Source organism: Fusarium redolens (assembly GCF_020744475.1).
Source record: "Fusarium redolens strain MPI-CAGE-AT-0023 chromosome Unknown BKA55scaffold_12, whole genome shotgun sequence".
Classification (NCBI taxonomy): Eukaryota; Fungi; Ascomycota; class Sordariomycetes; order Hypocreales; family Nectriaceae; genus Fusarium; species Fusarium redolens.
In genome coordinates, this window is record NW_025763675.1 from 999,729 (window position 1) to 1,017,378 (window position 17,650).

The 17,650-nt window shown below is 47.6% G+C and overlaps 8 protein-coding genes across 8 annotated transcripts; 2 read left to right on the forward strand and 6 right to left on the reverse strand.

The window, feature by feature from the left end:
* Window positions 1-376: 376 nt before the first annotated feature.
* Window positions 377-4,688, forward strand: BKA55DRAFT_517670 (Non-repetitive/WGA-negative nucleoporin C-terminal-domain-containing protein; the record flags this gene model as incomplete). Its single annotated transcript, XM_046188206.1, has 3 exons — window positions 377-734; window positions 783-3,928; window positions 3,981-4,688. The coding sequence occupies 3 exons, from the start codon at window positions 377-379 to the stop codon at window positions 4,686-4,688; spliced, it is 4,212 nt and encodes a 1,403-aa protein (XP_046047026.1).
* A 1,562-nt stretch (window positions 4,689-6,250) lies between these two features.
* On the reverse strand, window positions 6,251-7,239 carry BKA55DRAFT_516763 (S-adenosyl-L-methionine-dependent methyltransferase; the record flags this gene model as incomplete). The annotated part of the gene is made up of 3 exons (XM_046188117.1): window positions 6,251-6,702; window positions 6,749-6,836; window positions 6,886-7,239. 3 exons carry the CDS (start codon window positions 7,237-7,239, stop codon window positions 6,251-6,253), a joined length of 894 nt encoding a protein of 297 aa, XP_046047027.1.
* Window positions 7,240-7,951: 712 nt separating this feature from the next.
* Window positions 7,952-8,889, forward strand: BKA55DRAFT_595952 (uncharacterized protein; the record flags this gene model as incomplete). The annotated part of the gene is made up of 2 exons (XM_046195877.1): window positions 7,952-8,085; window positions 8,133-8,889. The coding sequence occupies 2 exons, from the start codon at window positions 7,952-7,954 to the stop codon at window positions 8,887-8,889; spliced, it is 891 nt and encodes a 296-aa protein (XP_046047028.1).
* A 144-nt stretch (window positions 8,890-9,033) lies between these two features.
* Window positions 9,034-9,662, reverse strand: BKA55DRAFT_692704 (transmembrane protein 6/97; the record flags this gene model as incomplete). Its single annotated transcript, XM_046199817.1, has 3 exons — window positions 9,034-9,110; window positions 9,156-9,542; window positions 9,593-9,662. 3 exons carry the CDS (start codon window positions 9,660-9,662, stop codon window positions 9,034-9,036), a joined length of 534 nt encoding a protein of 177 aa, XP_046047029.1.
* Window positions 9,663-9,923: 261 nt separating this feature from the next.
* BKA55DRAFT_619538 (uncharacterized protein) lies at window positions 9,924-12,610 on the reverse strand. Its single transcript, XM_046196747.1, has 6 exons — window positions 12,002-12,610; window positions 11,884-11,952; window positions 11,327-11,839; window positions 11,051-11,281; window positions 10,715-11,001; window positions 9,924-10,669 (listed from the first exon to the last, which is right to left on the reverse strand). The coding sequence occupies exons 1-6, from the start codon at window positions 12,136-12,138 to the stop codon at window positions 10,008-10,010; spliced, it is 1,899 nt and encodes a 632-aa protein (XP_046047030.1). The 5' UTR covers window positions 12,139-12,610; the 3' UTR covers window positions 9,924-10,007.
* A 141-nt stretch (window positions 12,611-12,751) lies between these two features.
* BKA55DRAFT_575052 (fido domain-containing protein) lies at window positions 12,752-14,200 on the reverse strand. Its single transcript, XM_046193345.1, has one exon. The coding sequence runs from the start codon at window positions 13,951-13,953 to the stop codon at window positions 12,865-12,867; it is 1,089 nt and encodes a 362-aa protein (XP_046047031.1). The 5' UTR covers window positions 13,954-14,200; the 3' UTR covers window positions 12,752-12,864.
* A 120-nt stretch (window positions 14,201-14,320) lies between these two features.
* Window positions 14,321-15,281, reverse strand: BKA55DRAFT_692707 (SGNH hydrolase-type esterase domain-containing protein; the record flags this gene model as incomplete). Its single annotated transcript, XM_046199818.1, has 3 exons — window positions 14,321-14,809; window positions 14,867-14,928; window positions 14,981-15,281. The coding sequence occupies 3 exons, from the start codon at window positions 15,279-15,281 to the stop codon at window positions 14,321-14,323; spliced, it is 852 nt and encodes a 283-aa protein (XP_046047032.1).
* A 1,046-nt stretch (window positions 15,282-16,327) lies between these two features.
* Window positions 16,328-17,633, reverse strand: BKA55DRAFT_541795 (uncharacterized protein; the record flags this gene model as incomplete). Its single annotated transcript, XM_046190419.1, has 4 exons — window positions 16,328-16,672; window positions 16,729-17,090; window positions 17,153-17,512; window positions 17,561-17,633. 4 exons carry the CDS (start codon window positions 17,631-17,633, stop codon window positions 16,328-16,330), a joined length of 1,140 nt encoding a protein of 379 aa, XP_046047033.1.
* Window positions 17,634-17,650: the final 17 nt, after the last annotated feature.

Below are 17,650 nucleotides of genomic sequence, written 5' to 3' on the forward strand. Positions count from 1 at the left end.
GATTCTGAGCTCTTTCATGACGCGTGGTTACTCTGCTCTCAGCCTTGCACCAAAACGGTCCTAGCGTTACGCCCCAGTCGCGAAAAATCCGTGCTCCATATCCAGCCTCCCCAAGCTCTCGTCAAATTGTTTATCACCCTCAAAGCGTACTTCTCTCGCTATAGACTTTATCTCAAACCCGACGACGACGCGACGAAAGCGAAAACCCCCCAGGAGGTTTAGGACGCGATTACGAGGGATTGGGATATTGATCGCAATTCATCCACGCGCCTTGAGTCTGTCGCTTTTGATGATCCGCGATCTGCCTACAGCGGTATAGCAACGAAACTGGTGAAGCTACGCAGGCCCGCCGAGGGCTTCGATATTACTGCCCATAATGTCGTTTCCACAAACAACTCCGGTCCGGCCAGTTCCAGGCGCTTTCTTAAATACGCCAGCCGTTGCCTCGAGGTTTCAGTCGGGCTCTGATCCTGTGCGCCGACAGCTCTTCGCCGGCAACGATAGCAACCAGGCCGTCTCGCATAAGAGCTCAGCGCCTGTCTCATCATCGCGAAGCGTCGCAGCTACTGCGCCATCTGCACCAAGGACAACTACAAACGATAATTTGATTGTCCCGAACGCACTGCCCCCTCTTCGATCCGAAAATGTCCCCCCCGTTGTCAAGGCGGCCAGGGCCATCAACGCCTGTCTCCAGTCCGATGGCCGGTATCCTGACTTGGATTCATACTGCCGACGTAGGTTACAAGAGCTTGGATGCGAAGGAATCAGCTAACAAAAATCAGAGGGCGCGTCGTCCGAATACGACCTTGAAAATACCGATTCTGCGATGGCCCCCTTCCACAAAACTCAGATGTACCCCATCCCGAACCAAGTCTTCGACCATTACAATGCTGGCGAGCTTCAGACTCTGATGGGACTCTTTGCTGAGATCAATCACGCCTGGGTCGTTATTGATAACTCGCTGTTTCTATGGGACTACACACACCCTGACCCCGAGCTGATCGGGTTCGAGGACCAACCGCATACCATCCAAGCTGTCGCGCTCGTGCCTCCTAAACCAGGCATTTTTGTCAACACGATCACACACATCCTTGTTGTTGCGACTTCTTCAGACGTCGTTTTACTAGGTGTCTCGGCCACCGCTACCCCTTCGGGCTCCAAGACAGTATCTCTTTATCAAACGAAAATGCAGCTCCCCCTTCGTGGTACCGACGTTCGTGTTATTACTGGATCTGCCAACGGCCGAATTTTCTTTGGAGGAAGCAACGACATCGACATTAATGAACTTTACTATCAATCTGAGGAGAAGTGGTTTTCAAATAGGTGCGGTAAGATCAACCATACGAATCCTGGCTGGTCCTCAGTTGTCACACTGCAAGGCGGATTCTGGTCTCACAAGACTCCCGAACACCTTGTTGATATCGTGATCGACGATTCGAGAAACCTCGTGTATACCCTCTCGAGCCGATCGACCATTCGAACATACCATATGGAAGGCCCCGACCGACTGAACAAGGTTATTGAGAAGGAGAAGGTCCACTGTCTTCGCGACATTGCTCACATGATCACCCAATCTAGGTTGTTAAGTGACCAAGTAAGCATTGTCTCAATTAGCCCTATCTCGAAGCAGGAAGCGGCTAAGCTTCACTTGATGGCCTTGACAAACACTGGATGTCGTCTGTTCTTCAGTGCGACCAGTGCTGCATCCTACATTTACGGTTCCTCGACAAACCTAGCTCCCCAAAGTATGCAGGTTCAGTTTATCAAGTTCCCTCCTGGCCAAACCTCTCGTCGATCAGCTTATCCTGGCGGCGAGACGATCACTGATTTTGAATCTACCTCTCTGTCTTACAGCCGACAAGGCGCTCGATTCGCCCCTGGATATTTCTTGGATTTTGTGAGCAAGGAGTCTAATCCCAACGAGGATACCCTCTTTGTTTCTGGACCTGAGACGGGACGTCTTAAGAACACGTCTCCGACATCTCCTTTCAAATACCATGAATCTGCCAGCTGGATTGACATTGGTAGTCGAGCTGAGGCTGTTGGCTTAATCACAAAACCGTTTGCAGCGGCACCACAACCACTTGGCTTCGGTAATGAGCTGGCTGTGCAATTCGACGATGCGCCCAGCGAGTTCGCAATTCTCACCAACACCGGTGTACACATCGTTCGACGAAGGCGCTTTGTGGACATTTTTGCTTCTGCGATTCGAGGTGCTGTTGGAGATGAGGGGTTGGAACTGGTCTGCCGTCGCTTTATTAATAGTTATGGCCGCGTCGAGACTGTTACTACCGCTCTGGCTGTTGCTTGTGGTCACGGAGGTGACTCTAAACCTGGTGCCGCTCGTGCTATCGACCAGGCAACTGAAGATCGGGCACGATCCGTCTTTGTCGACTTCGGCGGACAGCCTACGATGGCCGAAACCGACAGCTCATCCCTTACGACCGATTCCATTAATCTCTCCTCTCGACACGACGCTCTAGCTCTGTATCTTTCCCGACTGGTACGCCAGTTGTGGAAGTCAGTAGTCATTGCTCCAGGTGTTTCCCCTAACGGTGGTATCACCATTGGATCTACAATTCCCCTTTCCAAGTTGAGTGCTGTTCAGGAGAACCTGGAGCGTCTAAGGAGGTTCCTTGATACCAACCGTGGCCTCATTCAAGGCTTGTCTGGCCCATCTGATCTCCAGCATGTGTCTAGCCGTCAGGAGGAAGTTGCTCTTCAGGCAGAGCATCAAGCCCTTCATGCTCTTCAAAAATTGATGGAGAGCATCTCGGAGGGTATTTCGTTTGTGCTTATGCTCTTTGATGAGCGAGTTGCCGACATTTACACTCGCCTCGATGCTACAGCCCAACAACAACTCAAGGAGCTGACATACGAAAAGCTCTTTTCCCAAACTGATGGCAAGGACCTTGCCAAGCTGCTTGTTAAGGCCATTGTTAACCGCAATATCGAGAGTGGCTCAAACGTTGAAACTGTTGCTGACGCCCTTCGAAGGAGATGCGGCAGCTTCTGTAGCCCAGATGATGTCGTTACTTTCAAGGCCCAGGAACAGCTTAAGCGGGCTTCTGACCAACCTCTTCAGACCAACCAGTCGCGAAGCTTACTTCATGAGAGCTTGAGACTCTTTGAGAAGGTGGCTGGTAGCCTCACTTTTGCCAACCTTCAGAGTGCTGTGGAACAGTATATAGCCCTCAAGTATTATGCCGGTGCTATCCAGCTGTGCCTTGTGGTCGCCCGCGAGAAGGACAGGGGTAACACAGCTCTGTCTTGGGTTAACGACGGCAAGCCCTCTGGAGACCCTCGTGCTAATGCTTTCAACGATCGCAAGCGCTGTTACGACATGATCCACGATGTTCTGAGTCATCTGGATGCTGCATCAAGCAGTGAGCCTGAAATGGTTGATGGCAGGCTGACACTGATTGCTACCAAGAGGCTTGAGGCCTACGAGGTGGTGAACGGGTCGGATGACGAGGTGTTCCACTTTGACCTTTATGAATGGTACATCCAACAAGGCTGGACGGATCGAATTCTGGCTATCGACTCACCCCACGTTATTACTTTCCTTCAGCGACTTGCTGGCACAAACATTGAGCATGCTGACTTGCTCTGCCGCTTCTACACCAACCGAAGTCGATTCTTTGATGCAGCCGAGGTGCAGGCGGAACTTGCTAACTCCGACTTCCCCATCAGCATCAAGGATCGAATCAGATTGCTTAGTTTGGCCAAGGCGAATGCCAATGTTTCAACGACTGGTGTTAGCCGACAGCAACAGCAGCTGCTGAACCACAGTGTTACAGAGCTGCTTGAGATTGCTCACATCCAGGATGATCTCTTGGAACGTTTGAGAGCTGACGACCGCATCGACCCTGAGAGGGCCCTCGAGATTGAGGAAGCTCTCAAGGGCAAGATTCAGGGACTCTCCGAGGTGAGTTTCAACTGTTCTCTCTTAGCCAGTGACAATTACTCACATGTTGCAGCTCTTCAACGACTATGCCGACCAAGCCGGTTACTACGACCTTTGCCTGCTCATCTACCATGTTGCTGATTACCGCAACCATATGACCATTTCGGGTACATGGAGCAACCTGATTCAACAGACACACGATGAGGTCATGTCTCGCCTAGAGAACTCAGAACCAGGAATGCCGTCGCCCCCATTACCTTACGAGTCTGTAACCAGCAAGATCCAAAACATCGCCCACCGCACATCCCTCGACAGCTTCATCTTCCCCATCCAAGACCTACTTCCTGAACTCTGCCGTTACGCCGTGGCTTACCAACAAGATGCCACAATTGGCGCTGATCCCACCTGGCCCGTCCAACTATTCCTCACCTTGGGCGTCTCTCATGACATGATTGTTCGTGTTCTGGAGGGCGTTTTCGATAGTCAAGATTACGGCTTCAGTGGATCTGTGCGAAACCGCATGATTGAGCTTATCGTTTACGTTGTCAACGACTGGGTGGCTGAAGCCCGTCGACGTGGAGGTGCCGGCAAGGGTGGTGCTATTGGCCCATCTGTAGCCGACCTCCTCAAGAGATGCGACGCCGCCCTGCCACCACCCGGACATGGAAACAACGCCGGCGGTGCAGACCTTGCTGATGTCAGGCGAGTTCTCAAGCTGCTGAAGAGAGAGGTGGATGGTTTGTCACAACGGGTTCCAACGGGAAGCCTCAGATTTGCATAGGTAGCGAGCTGAGGAATGAGAATGGATGGAATGGAAAGCAAGCATTAGTTAGAGTCTAGAGGATTGGGAAGCTTTGAGTAGTTGGTAGTTGGTAGTTGGGGGTGCGCGGCCACATGTTTTTGTCAAGGATGATGGATATGCTATGCTATAGGCGCCAATTGTCATGAGGGTGCGTTGTACTGTACAGGTCCAAAGGTTTTTTCTCAGTTTTTACACATGTAATTATTAAAGACATGGGGGGTTTGATAAAAAGGCGCCCCTCTGAAAAGAATGGAAAGAAATGCAACAGCGAAGAGAAGTGTTTTGATGCTACAACCTATATCAGGCTGCGTACCATTAACAGAGAGAGCGATGACACCAACACTCTAGCGATATCTAGTGATTCAGCATGGGTGTAGTACAAGGCAACGACAGTGCATGCAGCGCTACGTTAACTCTGCAATGTCGCTCGCCCTATATAGTGAGACCTGGAGGCGGTGGGAGGTGGTATTGGTGCGTGAGGCCTGCATGGTGTTCGCCTCACTTTGGGGGAGGACTAGGGCGAAGGGTAACACGCCACGCTTGAAAACGAGTCGTAGAAAGGGCCTCACTGCGTTTGGAGCGGGCTTAAGGAATTGTTTTGGGGGGCGAGGTATTTTGGATATATAAGATTGAGAGGTTGTGGTGTTGTCGAGGCAGACTTCAACAATCTTTTGTCTTTTAGTATGGGGAGCAGTATTTTATAAACTCAGCTCTCGCACGGCAAACAACATATTTCCTACATAGCACAACTCGTCTTGACGACTTGGCGTTTACAAATTCGAATTCAATATGACTTGAGACACTCAACGACCACTTTCCCTCTCCTCTGTTCTGGAGCTGGCCTCCTACAACCTACCAACAAAATGAATCATCACCAATGATCCAACTACGTTTACCACGCTTCAAGCGTGAGTTTTTAACCCAGCGCAAGCGAGCATAATAAAACACGAAGCCGCTTCGCTGGGCACCACATTTCAGACCAACCTTTCGCCCGAGTTTCCACAAACTTCAAATACACAAACCTCGCTGGGGTTGGTCGCCCATACTAGACAGGAGTTCCGGTGTCGTGTATGGTAAAAAAGAGTACAACGTTCTGTATTTCAGTCCAGGATGGGATGAAGATACTTGATGAAAAGGGAGGGTGCTTGTCGGTCATTTTTTATAGATGGGAGGCATTCTGGGGAGTGATAATTAGAAGGGTTAGAGGGTTTGGAGGGCAAAAGCGGTCATTTTAATGTATTCCAGAAGATACAGATTCGTTCATTTTGTATACATTTAATATTGTATTATATAAAATGTGTATTAGAGGGTGGCTAGACTGTGCAGCAACTGTCACAAATACTAGTATTCTTCTTACACGAACATGTCATGTGGATGTTATCATAAGAAACTGCAAGTTTGCAACTACTGTGCCACGAAAAGGGCCAAGTTGTTCAACTTTTTATCTTCTATTCCTCAGTTCATCATGAGCTTGGAAACCTTGATAAACAGAAGTACTAAGCTTCTATTCCTCTTAATGCAGATCTCGGCCTCAGACTGAATTACTCAACTCTCCCAGTCATACAAATCACCTTGAACTCAATATCCCACCCCTTGCCCTCATACTTCTCCACCAGATGCCTCCTCAACAACTCCTTAACCTCCTCCAGGGAATGCTCCCTCTGCACTTCCTCACTCCACCAAGTCTTCATCAACCAACCCAACATCATGCCAAACTGCAGCACATAATCTTCCGCACTTTTAATAGTGTAGCTATCATTATGAGCAGTAACTTTCACATCTTGAAACCCTTCTTTCTTTAGGTGTTCTTCGATCCATGCGGGATTTGCCCAGTCGCCTTGGTCGTGCATTTGCATCTTCATGACTTCGGGCAGTTTGGCTTCGAAGGGGAACGATGCGAACGCTGTTCGGATGTCTGGGAGCCAGAATGTGTTGTCTTTGTGGAATGTTGTTGCGCCGAAGATGCCTCCTGGTTTGAGGATACGTTTGGTGTCTGTATATGTTAGTGTTGTTTTGGGGAGTTCATGTGGGAGACTTACCAGCTAGGACAGCGTTTGGATCAGGGATCACATGGAGTGCTAGACCAAGACCAACATGAGTGAAGGAATTCTCAGGGAGTCCAGTGTTCTGTTTATCTCGTCAGTGTCTGCTCATGCTATCGTGTAAGTTAACTCACCGTCGCATCCAGCTTCTTAACCTCCGTATTAACCCAACCTTCCGTATTGAGTCTTTTCTTCGCTACACTGACCATACCATCCGAAGCATCAGCACATAGAAACGTGCTCTTTTCAAGGATATCCTTGGACAAAGCCTGCTGTACTGCGTGTGTCAAGACTCCACTTCCACAAGCATTATCTAGAAACTTCACAGGCGTTGAAGTCTTTTCAGATATACCCATTTGTTTTGGGAGAGGCTTGATCAAGTGTGGCATCATTGTTCGTGAAGCATACAGCATCTGAGCTTCCAGAGTAGCGTTGTCATAGTGCTCTCTGAGAGTCTTGAGGGCATTTTCGGTGTCTGAGGAGGTCATTCTGATGAATCGAGAGGTTCTTGATATAATTGGGCGTAGTGTAGTGATCATAAGTTAAGTTTGAGTTGCTGTTATCAATGAGTGATGCTGGTGAAGGGTTATATAAGTCTGTTGGGAAGTTTCCGAAAAGTCACCGCTGGACGGAGACTAACTCGGAGCGTTCATCAGGGTATTCCCAGGACATAGAAATATATATAATGGAACCTGCATAGTGCAGCATACATTAACTCATAAGATATTGGTCTACAGTGTGTGTTTGTGTAAGAATTGAATTGTCTTCTGTGCCAGTTAGTTTCAAGAACTCCTCGTTGCCTCTGCCTATTTGAGTTCCTGCAGGGTCTCGTATTTGCAAGCATTTCCACCAACTACTAACATACCCAACTAAGACTAACAAAGGTTTATGGCTCTCAGTGACTTTCATTCAAATATTCAAGTATGGAAGTATTTAATAAAGTTCATCGTAAATGCTCCCCTTTCTTGGCGCTGGAATGAAGTGACACGTGATACACTCAGTCCAGTCCAGTCCAGGGTGGCATCTTATCTCCACATAGCATCAACCCAGCTTCAACTCAACCCTCCAAAGTTCGCCAAACACCTTTCTTGATCGCCATGTTATGATCTTGATGCTTGATCTGGACGCTTCAAGTCGCCGAATACACGAGGGTGGTTTTTCATCAACCACTTCTTTGCGCCCTCGAATCACACCGCTATCATGATCGCTCCCATCACCTGGGCCATAGTCGCCCTGGGCGCATTAACGCCCCTCGTCACAGCAAACCCAGAAGATGGTCTTCCCTCATATCACTACGGCGCTGCTATTCCCGTAGAATGTATGAGCCGTAACTCGTACGTGTTATCGCCCAATTTCTAGTTACACTTCTAACGAGTCGCAGAGAAACTGGCGAACATGTCGAAAACGAAAAACACGAAATCGAATGGAAACCCTTCCCCGTCTGCAACGAAACCGGCCGCTCTCTCGAATTCAACTACGGCACAGAAGGCGAAGTGAACTGCACGATAGCCATGATCGACGACCCTTTCTTCCACCTCCTCGAATTCTACATCCACTCCGATGCGCCTCTATCATGCCGCATTCCCGCGCGTCCAGCAGCCGAAGTCGAAGTCGTCGGCGAGAAGGTTCCCGAGCGTGAATACGTCCCTGTTGTTTTCGCACTCGCGGGCACGTTGCAGCTTAGCCATATACATATTAGCACGCATATGAACGTGTTGCTGCATAGTACGCCGAAACATCATACTCATGCTCATGATAGTGGTGTTTTGGATTCAGCGATTGCATATAGTACTAGCCCTCTGCATCATTTGCAAGGCTCGCATACACGAAAATTGGTCATTGGCGATCCATTGCCGTTGAGCCTCTCTGTGCGATGGTTTCCTACACCGGCGCTGCCCAAGACAGAAGGAAAGGTAGAATGGCAGGGCTTAGGCGGTCATATTTACGCGAGCACTGTGTTCTACAGTCTTGTGTCCTTTGGCGCTGGTGTGTTGTGTGCTACTATGTACACTCTTGGTGTGATTCTGCCTAGAAGACTGAAGGGTCGAGCTCTTGGGGGTGCGACGCCTTTGGGATATGGAGTGAACACTATGGGCAATGGATGGGGATACTCGAAGCAGAATAAGAGAATGGACTGAGGTCCTGGTTTTATGTACAGTGCATTTATGGAGTCAGGGATGGATATGGGATTCTTGCAATGTAGAACAATAATGTGAAAAGCCGGAGGCAACAGCCCACACCGACTATCTGTCGTACCAAGTGTCGTTATGTGATCATGCTAGTTACTGTGTCTTGGGCTTGATATCGGTGCTCACACGGCGCAACAGTCTGGTGTACATATCAACAGCCATAAAACCAGCTTGATCTCATTAGCAAACATCTCAATAAACGGCTGGGAACTTACGAATAAGCGCATACGGGAAATACGTTCCCCAAACCAAATTCCTCTTATGCTCCTCGCTCACCAACTCAGGCCCCATCTCCAACAGTTCAGCAACACATGCAACAGAACTCATAGCCGTCAAGCAACCATACGCCAAACCAGCGAGTTCAACAGGTCCAGAGGAAGGCTTCCTAGCAGCGAGACTCCGCACAATGTAAATGGCGAGAGGGAATTGGATAAAGATCTCAATGAAGAACATGCTGCGGAACCAGGCGCCGTGGAACATGTCCCCGAAGAAGGGGTCTCCTGAGAAGGAGAGATATTGCTCTTTGACGCTGGCTAAGAAGTGCAGAGGTGCATTAGGTGCAGAGTAGATTGATTCAGGGTAGAATTCAGTGAATTCGAGACCTGGGGACTGTTAGTGAGTTGTTCTTGCGGGTGAGGCGAGGGATACGGACAGATCATGCCGATGAGTTGAAGTGAGATTATGACCAGGTAAACCCAGTCGCGAGCTGCTTTTTGGGCCATTTTGTGAATGAGAGCGAGTAAAACAAGAAATAATGCAGTATACTAAGACAATTGACAAGAGATGAGACTTTTCTTTCGTGTCAATGGCTTCTAGTCTTTTGGTGTCAGAATGTTGAAAAGGGAGCTTGGTTGGGAAATGAAACATTATTCGGCGCCGGACCCTTGTTTCGCCCGGGCACATCCGGCCGAAGGTGCCGTCAACAATTGTAGTATAACATGGGTATAAAACAGACTTTGAACGGCAGTTGATACTAAAGATGACTTTATCATTCCAATTGGTGAATTATAGGGATCATTAAATACTAGTACATGCTGTAAGTCAAATGCGAGACAGCGTCAATCGCGCTATTGGGCCGCAACAGTAGTAAGAGACCTGTCAAACGCCTCCATATCAAACCCCGTCAACAAGTCCGCCCAAAACTCATCATCAAACTGAAGATTAGTCGCCCAATCCGGATTACTCTGCAACACACTCGAGCTCTCCACCGTAGTCTGCGGCTGCTGCACCAACAACTGCTGTTCCTCCTGCGGAATCTTTGACAAATACCACTGTCTAATCCACCTCACCTTGAAGCACGACTTTAGAAACACACTACTCCCATCCTCCATAACCCTACGTCTCCTATTCAGCCTCTGCGCTTCCTCATCAGCCTGCGCAAACTGATCGCTCAATCGTTGGAGAATATCCTGGAATTGAAGACGTCGACGTGCGGCTTTTGGATCCCAGTCTGTAGAGTTCTCGGCCATTATCAAGCGTGATGCTGTGACTGTTACGAAGGCGAGGACGCAGGATACTGTTACGGGGAGGATGGAGATTTTTTCTGGGGGAAGGATGACGTGGTTTTCGAGGGTGTTTTGGACGGCTTCGAGACATTTCCAGAGATACTCGGAGCGGAGAAAGGGTTCGGATGGGGGTGTGTCGGGGGATAGTAAGCTGGAGGGTTTCATTGTGAGGATTGGTTCGTAGAGACGGACGAGGATGGAGTTGTAGTGGGCTCTGAAGCCAGCTGTAACAATTAGCTTTGGTACAATGATCAGGTCGGGAAACATACGTATTTGCTTTACAGATTCAGGTTGTAGCTTAAAGTAGTTCTCCAATTCGCGATGGACCGTATCAAGGGCCATGGCTGTTACGGCGTGGAATGTCGGAGGTGTAGGATCGAATGGATCAATGGCTGGTATGACGCTAAATCCCCGATCGGCCATATGTTGCATTCGAACGAGGGATACGAGATATATATCTGAATCATACTCGCGTGCTTCGGTGAGGTTTTCGCAGCATGAAGCTAGATGTGTGCTCCAGTGGAAGATGGTGCTCTTTCTGAAGTATGGGCTGAGTCTGGTCTTGTTAGCTACGCTTCATCAGTCAAAGGAGCTGGTTGGCTTACAGGTTTGTTATGTGGTATACGCCTAGAACAGCGCGCTTGTCTGCTGCTGTCTGATGGATCTTCATCTTGATCGGATGCTTGCTCATTGACGTCCATGCATCGCCGAGTAGCGTCTTTGGTCCTCCCAGAAAGTGTCCTGCGTGTTTGTCGAGTCTGAGATCAATGACTAGACCGATAGCCATCTGTATAATATTGGTGACTTGAAGCTCTCCATAAAAGTGAAAGTCATTCCTAATCAGTCAGCGCAATTCCGCAACTCTCCAAGGGGTTACTCACCATGCTAGGTAGATCAACATCGCTTGCAATATGTCAATAGACTTCTCCTGCCTCACAACAAGATGCTCAGCAAGATATCTCCTAAACCACGCCTTAAACTCCATCTGCACTTTATCCCCCAGCGGCGAAACAACCGCTAATATCGTCCAAAACAACACTCTCGACTCAACATAGAGTTCCGAAGCACACATTGAACTCGGCACAGGAACGAAGGGAAAATGCGGTACGTAGTCCCGGCGGTAAACATCAAGACGGTCAGAGGCTTCCTGCTGTGAGATGCGAAAGCCAGGAAATAATTCAACGTCTGTGCTGAAGCGGACGCTGTCGTCGGGGATTTGGTTGATCATGTCGTGGTTTGTTGTGAAGGGGTTTTCTTGGGTGTGAGGTTGGCATGGAGGATGGGATTGGACTTCTTGGGGACTTTCTGGTGTTAGAGGGGAGAGGCCTTTGCGTTGGTTTGCGGAGAGGAGAGAGACGATGCCATCAATCTTTTTCTCTAATTGAGCGACTCGTCTATGAAGGTCAGCAAAGTTTATATCAATGAGTTGGGTTCTTACGTTGACTTGCCGCGTTTTCTTCTCTGTGTAATTTCCGGTACCTGACAATCAAGCTCCATCCTCAAACATCTACACAATTAGCATTCATCACCTCAAATCTCTTTCTCTTGTATCATACCTCGAACATGTCTTTTCTACACGTCCAGATCCAGAACTAGGCCACTGACACTTCATCTTCAACCTTGCGCAATTCGTACAAGCCCTCGTCTTCTGCGCCGCATCCTGGCGATCCTGACTGATGAGGCATTCATCCATAGTTTTTAGTTCATTGAAAAGAATGCCAAGAAAGTTAATAAACGAAAAAAGAGAAGAAAAGAGTAAATTGATGACACGAGATGAGGTTCTGTGTGATTTACTGATGCGCCGGAGGTAAAGATGGTTTATCGGCCGTTAATCCCGGGTTTCGGGGGCTTTTATAAGGACCGGTCTTGCGCGTGTGGCTGTTCCAGGGGGAGTTGGTGCTTTTTTGGAAGGGGGATCGGAGACCGGGGGACTTTTTGAGGGCCGATGGCCCGGTTGACGACAGATGGTAAGACGTAGTCCATGGAGATGAGTGACAGAATCCCACTCACTATAACAATTACAATGAAATCAGCCTGGCTATTAGTTTACGGAGTCCTTCATTACTATATATATTCCCTGAAGCGTAGTAAAATATGATCATAAGTTCGTTAAACGGCCGAGTATGCGTGCTCGGAGTTGAACATGCCGGTGTTTCTTATGCCCGTAGTGCTTACACAGAAGAAAGTCACCAATTATTGTATCTGTTTATTTGATTAAGACGTATTTGTTGCATAATTAATTAGTATCACATGATCTGGATCAGTCATTCGCGTCATAAGTTTCTATAGTGAGTATAGAACATTCGGTCTGTATTATACAACAGCCCAATAACTAAGTCATGTTCATCAACCGGAGGATAGCCTCGAATCCTCTAGTCCCGAACAGGGACATCTTCGAGTGTCTCGTCACGATTAAACTCTAAGTATCCCGCTTGAAAAGTTGTCGAACCTTGCGCATGCTGTCGCGGGCATGTCGTAGTGTGAAAGATGCGAGCTGCTTGTAATTCGCAGCTCCAGACTCTTGACTCTGTGAGCATTCTTCTACACTTTCCGCTACGGCAATGCGCATATACTCTTGTCGATCTTGGCCGTCCTGCCCGATGCAGACGATACCCCCGCTGTACTTGAGGAGGAGAGTGTTGAGAATAAGACGACACATTCTGCCATTGCCGTCTGCAAAGGGGTGAATGTTGACAAATTTGTGACAGTATTTACTTGCAAGTACCACAGGGTCGATTTGTCCTTCTTCGGCCTTCTTGATATCAGAGTCAAGTTCGTCTATCATGTCGCGCATTGCAGCAGGGACTTTGCTCTCATCCATGAAGACGTGAGAACCGCATCGGACGTTCCATGTCCGGTATACTCCACTGTAATAGGGCCAAGGCGTATCACCAATGTCGATCTTGTATGTTAGGATACCATGAGCTTCGTTGATGATCTTATGAGACAAATCCTTGCCCTTGATGCAAACTTGATCGATCATGAACCGTGCAGCTTCGGCGTGCTGAACGATCTCTCGGCGGCTTCGTAGAATAGCCTCGTGTCCGGAAGGCAAGTTCTTATTTAAGAGATGGAGTTTGAGGTCATGGTAATCTGCGTCACGTTCGCTGATCTCTTCCGGAAGCTCTTTGCCCCGAAAGACGTCTTTGCAGAGCTTTAGTGTAATATCGACACCTCCACCAGCAACCTCGATCATATTGGACCCATAGACCATGCGAGCGAGTTCGTCGGTGATGTGTTCGTCAAGAGCGGTCTCATTGTCTCCGGACTGCTTTAGCCTGTCTGCGACATCAGAAATATAGTTGCGGAATTCCTGATGAAGTTGTTCGGGGTTCTCTTGGAGGATATTGTAGTCGTAAGCGTCGCCCATGTTGATGGTAAACGTTGCTTTGCTAAGAGTAGACGACATCATGCGTCTAATGTGTCGTCCAAGGTGCTGGTCCTCATGGTCAAGTTCAAGATCTTCAAAAGGGCCTTGGGACAGGCTTTGTCGCTGATGATGGGGCATCTTTGTGCTGCAAGAGAGGAGCTGAATACGAGCGGGGCAGAAACTTATAGCTCGAGTGTAAAGAAGAAGAAGATGATGAAACGTTGAAGTTGGATCGGATCAGAGTGGGAAAGAAGCGCCCCTTTTATACCTGAGATTTGGTCAGAGTTTGACAGTGATTCACTGCAAAACTTTTAAACTTCAAGTTATGAAAGTGTATTGAATCTTGGTTTGATTGATAGTTAAAGCTTATGATATCTCAGCGAGACATATCAAGCCAACATAATAGAAAATCCGAATTAACTCAAGGTTTCAAAAGGAACTGTGCATATAGTCTTAAAGGTCCTAAGATATCTTGCCTCCCCCAGACAGGGCTGGATACAGGGTTTCAATAGAGTTGAGGATCCTTAATCCAACCCTCAGGAATCTGATGAATAAAATCATACCACCAATCGCCCATAACCTGATACCCCTTCTGAGTCGGATGAACGCAATCACTCAAAAGCCTATCATCAAAAGGGCCAAAATCAGCAGCAAGTACATGTGGCCCGTTTGCGTTGAGTTCAGCTGCCAATTCAGCAATATGCCCCCGATAAATCTTTGTCCTCTCTTTCTGAAAATGATACCTCTTGTTGTCGCAAACATCGGTGATCATGCCCATAATAATAGTGGCGTCGGGGCATTTAGATATCATCTTTTCAACAATTGATTTTAGACGGTTGGCAGCTTCTTCCGGGAGGTTTCCGGCGGTAGAAATACGGTGGTCACTGTTCATGTCGTTTGTTCCGGCGTGGATAAGGATGAGGTTGGGGCGTTGTTCAAGGGATGGATCAATGTGGTCGTTTATGTACTTGATTGTTTTTCCAGACCAAGCTGCCTATAAACATGTCAGAAATGGAACGTATCTCATTCAATGGAATTTGGAGAGATTTACGAAGTGACCGTCTTTCATATCTCCCTTTGTCTTCTCAGTACCAACCCAAACGACCTCATTTCCTAAAAATGATGTTAGTCAAATTCCTCGAACAAGGTGGTGTGTCCTTGCCACGTAGGTCCTCTTCTAGTCTCTTCCGGTACCCATTTCCATCTGTCCCTTTCCCGAATCCAACAGTGATAGAATCACCAACAGAGAGAATCCGAAGCTCGACACCGCCTTGAACAACTTTGCCTGGGTGTGTGCCCTGGAAACTCAAGAAGTCGCCCCCTTCATGAGCGTGAATTTCTGGGGTCTTATGTGCAGATGCTCCTGACTTGGGATTTGCAAAGTCTTTGCTGATATGATAAGGAATGACTCCAGCCAAAGCTGTCGCCGAGAGAAGCAGGAGGGCGAGTTTCTGGAAGAAATACATGTTGACTGTGATGATTGAATAGAAGCAATAGAATTAAAAGAATTAAAAGAAGTCAGATATATATATACGATTAGGAGTTTATTTGAGTTTAGTGGCAAGATTCAGACAAACTTAACTCAGGAAAAATGAGTATTGGCTGACTGTTTACTTTGGTAGAACTAAAGTCAATAAGTTACAACCCCACAAAGTACTTACCAAACTTCTTTAACAAGTTTACGTACTGGCCGGTTCAGAAGTGGTTACTCACTATAGCAAACCTTAGAACGAGACTGTGTTTGATGCTGTGTGAGTCTGCGAGAAGACTCTCAAGGGACTTGAGAGAATTGAGCGTGAAACCTTACGCTGTGTAGAGTCTACCCATCGCGGCCCATTGGCTATGATTGCTTTAAGAGCAAACTTTCAGGCAGTTATGTGAGCCCCTCTACAAAGTTTCACAATTTGCAGTAACTAAGTTATAATCACCACACAGAACTTAGTTACTGCAAATTGTGAAACTTTGTAGAGGGGCTCACATGCATTCAAAGGTCGGAGATTATGACATTCACAGATCACTTACACGACAGCACAGCGTTCTTCCAAACCTTGTGTTCAACGGTGGACATGAGCTGAGCCACTTGGTCACAGCATGGTTATACGAAATATCGAATACGAGGCCGATTCTTGGACCTATGGCTTGACACTTATGCAGATCACCTTTTACATGTTCAACTACGAAGGCTCTAGGTATTCTAACTCGAATCAGGACTAAGTAGACTCAATTCTACTGCCGTGTCGTAAAGAAAGCCGGTTCCTTGCTGGTTTGTCTTCAAAACCCACTGCCTCCTACATCAGCACCTTTAGAAAGAGAAATAACTAATTACTAGATCATGAAGACATACCTATGGCTGGCTGAAACATAAAACGGAGAACCTCTTTGTTTTTCTTAGATGGCTGTTCCATCGTAACTCCACGTGGGTATTTCAATACATGACTCCCCATCCATCAAAAAGCTATTGCAAGTGGTAGGATACAGAGCAAGATATCAGAATTAGCAGCTCCTGCTAACTTCAAGACTGAATCTCTGCCAATAAGAGATCCAGATCGAAGAACTCCTCCTCATCCTCGGGTGATAGATTTTCTGAAGACGGCAACGGTAAATCCATAGAAGGGCTCGAGTACACTGGAGTCATCTCAAGTTCTGAAGCGAGTGTCTTATCCAGACACACAGTTGCCCACCACAGCCGAAGCATATGCTCTGTGGTAACATGTTGGCTTTTGCCATCTTGCCGCCCTGAAATTTCGGGTTTGTATGTTTCTGGGTCGTCAAGTTGAAGTAGTCTTGCTAGTGCTATGCTCTGGCTGATGTAGACGACAGCTGTCTTTGGTCGATTTGTGAAGTGGCAGTAATAAGCCTATGCAACGGTCAACTACTTCTCACGACCCTTCTGTAACAGCAACGTCAGCTTACCATAAGATTTAATACCTCAAGATCCTCCACTGTTAGAGTCTCTGAGATGCTGACTAAAGACACAGCTTGCCCAAACAGATCCAATGGAGCTGAAGACTGATTGAAATCCCATGGGTCACCTGTCTCTTCAGACTCTTGTTTTGGCTCCTTCCCCAGAGCCTGGCCCAGAGCCAAAACAAGTGACAGTTGGCAGAACCAATTTCTGTCGTCGGTGTGGCTTGTGGGCTGGGAGTATGTTTGCCGTATCCGATCTCTGAATCGTTGACGAAGAAACCAATGATATTCGTTACACGCTTCTTCGAAGACACTTAGAAGATGCATGGCTTGCTTTTCTGATGGAAGCCTGACTAACACCCCAGACCCTAAAGAATTGTTTGAATTAGTTGTTTTACTCGTATAAGTTGTTCTCATTCCCTCTACTCACCTCCATCCTCAGATTTCAAATGGAAGGAAACGTATTCACCAGCCTCGCCAACTTGCAGTTGCTGGCATGACTCTGTCTGTATATATGGGTGTAGCAAGGCAGAAATATCTGTCAACTTTTGTATAAAAACTTCTGCGGGACATGATTTTTTCAAGGGACCCGTGTCACTTGCGGGAGAGAAATGGTTGCCGTCAAAGAGAGTGATAGGAGCTTGAGTGTCAGTTGAGAAGCTGAACTGACTATTGATATTGGCTTTGTCTTCGATATCGCGAAGATAGCTTTCTGGCACAGTGATGAATTTCTCTTTCTTTGGATATACGCATTCTCTGTTCCGTTGAATGCAACGCTGACATGGAATATCTATATATGATCAACGATTGAGTTGAATGGACAAGTTGAAATACGCACCTCCACTGCATTTTAACTTTTGAGAATGGCATGCCGTGCAGGCCACGGGTCTGCGACCCTGAAATTTGCCCATGTTAGTGCCGTGTGATG